The 2,313-nt window shown below is 57.6% G+C and overlaps 1 protein-coding gene across 1 annotated transcript in view; it reads left to right on the top strand.

Annotated features, from left to right (window-relative positions):
• ACACB (acetyl-CoA carboxylase beta) overlaps positions 1–1,227 on the top strand; it is a 21,744-nt gene extending 20,517 nt beyond the window's left edge. The window contains exons 49-51 of the mRNA XM_010297163.1: positions 4–156; positions 836–972; positions 1,101–1,227. Of these exons, the coding sequence (XP_010295465.1) occupies positions 4–156; positions 836–972; positions 1,101–1,227 (417 nt within the window). The remainder of the gene's footprint in view (positions 1–3; positions 157–835; positions 973–1,100) is intronic.
• Positions 1,228–2,313: the final 1,086 nt, after the last annotated feature.

Here is a 2,313-nt window from a genome sequence, read left to right as displayed (position 1 = left end):
AAGAACCCCCGCCCCTTCCTCTACTGGCGGCTGCGACGGCTGCTGCTGGAGGAGGTGGTGAAGGCGGAGGTCCTGAAGGCGAACAGCGAACTGAGCCACATCCACATTCAGTCCATGCTGCGGCGCTGGTTCATGGAGACAGAAGGAGCCGCAAAGGTACCCCCAACCCCAGCTTCCCGAGGCATCCCTGCGGCCAGGCGGGTCCGGAGGGCTGTCACCTTGCTCTCCCGTTGCTCGGCTGTTTCGTTGGTGCCTCCCTAAGGGTTTAAACCTGCGATGGGAATTACGGTTCTGCAGCCTGTGCCGGGGTGGGCTAAGCAGCCCTGAGCCTGGGGCTCTCTCTTCAAATCGGGTGACCTCAGTTGGATGCTGATGTTCAGCTGTAGCAAGGTGGCCCCCAAATAAACATGAGCCTCCTCATTTTCCACCATCAGTTAGGGCTTTCCAAGGCAGAAGTGAGACTTGGGGTCTTTGCATTTGAGCTACCCTTGAAAGCAAGCGCCATGACACACACCTCACCGCGTCGGTCCTGTGCTTGCTGAGTTGGGAAGTGAGGGCATGCAAAGGAAACATGTTTTACGTTAACTTTTTGCATTTTAAACAGCCCACAAAGCTTTCTTAGTTTCGATTTCTAAACTGAACCTTGTCTCCAGGGACTGTTAGGCGGGAGTGGGTGCATGTGCTGAGCCGTCCTGTGCTGTATGTGCGGGACTGAGGAGAAAACTCCCGTTGTCTGATTTTGTCACGGAGGAAAAAGCCTGAGGCCACAGCAGAAAGGGGGGGCTCGGGCTGTGCAGGCAGCAGCACCCCCTGCTCATGGTGCTGCTCTCCTCAGGGCTACCTCTGGGACAACAACCAGGTGGTGGTGGAGTGGCTGGAGAAGCACATGCAAGAGGACGACGGCACCCAGTCAGCCATCCGGGAGAACATCAAGTACTTGAAGCGGGACTACGTCCTCAAGCACATCCGGAGGTGAGTGGCCGCGGGAGCTGGGATGCGAAGGGCAGTTCTGTCCCCTGGGTTGGGGACAGCAGGTGGTGGGGATGAGACGGTTCTTGCTTCAGCCTCCAATCAGCTGACCTTTGCCGCCTGCCTTGCAGCTTGGTCCAAGCCAACCCCGAGGTTGCCATGGAGTGCGTCATCCAGATGGCTCAGCACATCACCGGTGCACAAAAGGCCCAGGTCGCCCGTCTCCTCTCGACAGTGGATAATGATGGCCCGTCTTGAGCCGGCGGCTGGCAGCGTGCAGGGCAATTGCTGCGGGGCAGGAGGGGCACCGGGACACGCTGCTGCTCAGAGGCCAGACCTCGCGTCCCCACCCGCTTCCTCAGCCCTCACACTGAAGCCTGGGACTCTTACTTGTGTGCCTAAATAAAAGATTCCAGCGTTTGTATTTTAAGCCATGAAGATGGTCTCGCCATCCGTGCAAAGTTCCCTCTGGCGCTGGGGCTGGTCATCAGAGGGGTGGCTTGGCGGAAGATTGTCCCGAGCCGAGTCTGGAGCTGGTGTAGAAGCTGGTTTTAAAAAGAACCTAAAATCTTTTACTGTGTTTTAGTTGCAAGCCCTGGCCTTAATATTTAAAACAAGCACCAGTGTCAGACACGTCTCATGAGACTGGACGGAGCTGGATGTACAAACCGACCGGCCCAGGCACCGCCGGGGAGCAGGACAAAGGAGGAGGTCTCCGTACGGCCGTGTTGGGGCTGACCAGGCACCAGCACAAGGAAATGTAAACCCTGCTTAAGAAGCAGTCTTAAACTGATGTTCTGTAATAAACTCAGGAACTCTGAGGAGCAGTTTGTCTCATCCTTCCCCTTGTTGAGGAGTGATCAGTAGATGTGGCCAATGGCCCAGAAAAGACACCAGTGAGCCGTGCTGGGAGCTGGTGCAGCGGGAACATCAATGGATCCTCCACAGTTCGGCTGACGCGATTTCCCCCCCTGCCGTCTGGTCCCTTTCCGGCCCCCTGCCACTGCTCCTTCGGGTGTTTCCAGCCTGCGGCTCCCGCGGAGGATGGAAAGGAGAGAGGACACGGCTCCGGGTGCTCCTGCCCCAGCAGCCCAGCTCCTCTGCTGAAGCACAGGAGCCAGGGTGAGCTCTCCATCTGCTCGGACTGCCCCTTGCTTCTCAGGTGGCCTTTAATCCGCTTGGTTCATGGAGGGGAAATTTGAGTATGTGCTCCCCAGTGCCTCTGGCTGTGCGGGTGCATCATTTCACCAGCACAGGTTTCGCTCTGGCTCGCAAAGGTGGAGGCACGATGGCGATGGAAGGTGGGACGCCTGGTTCAAGTGCAGTGCTGGTATTGCCCTGGTG

This window comes from Phaethon lepturus, unplaced genomic scaffold, assembly GCF_000687285.1.
Source record: "Phaethon lepturus isolate BGI_N335 unplaced genomic scaffold, ASM68728v1 scaffold9331, whole genome shotgun sequence".
NCBI lineage: Eukaryota > Metazoa > Chordata > Aves > Phaethontiformes > Phaethontidae > Phaethon > Phaethon lepturus.
This window is presented reverse-complemented; position numbering and strand designations above follow the sequence as displayed.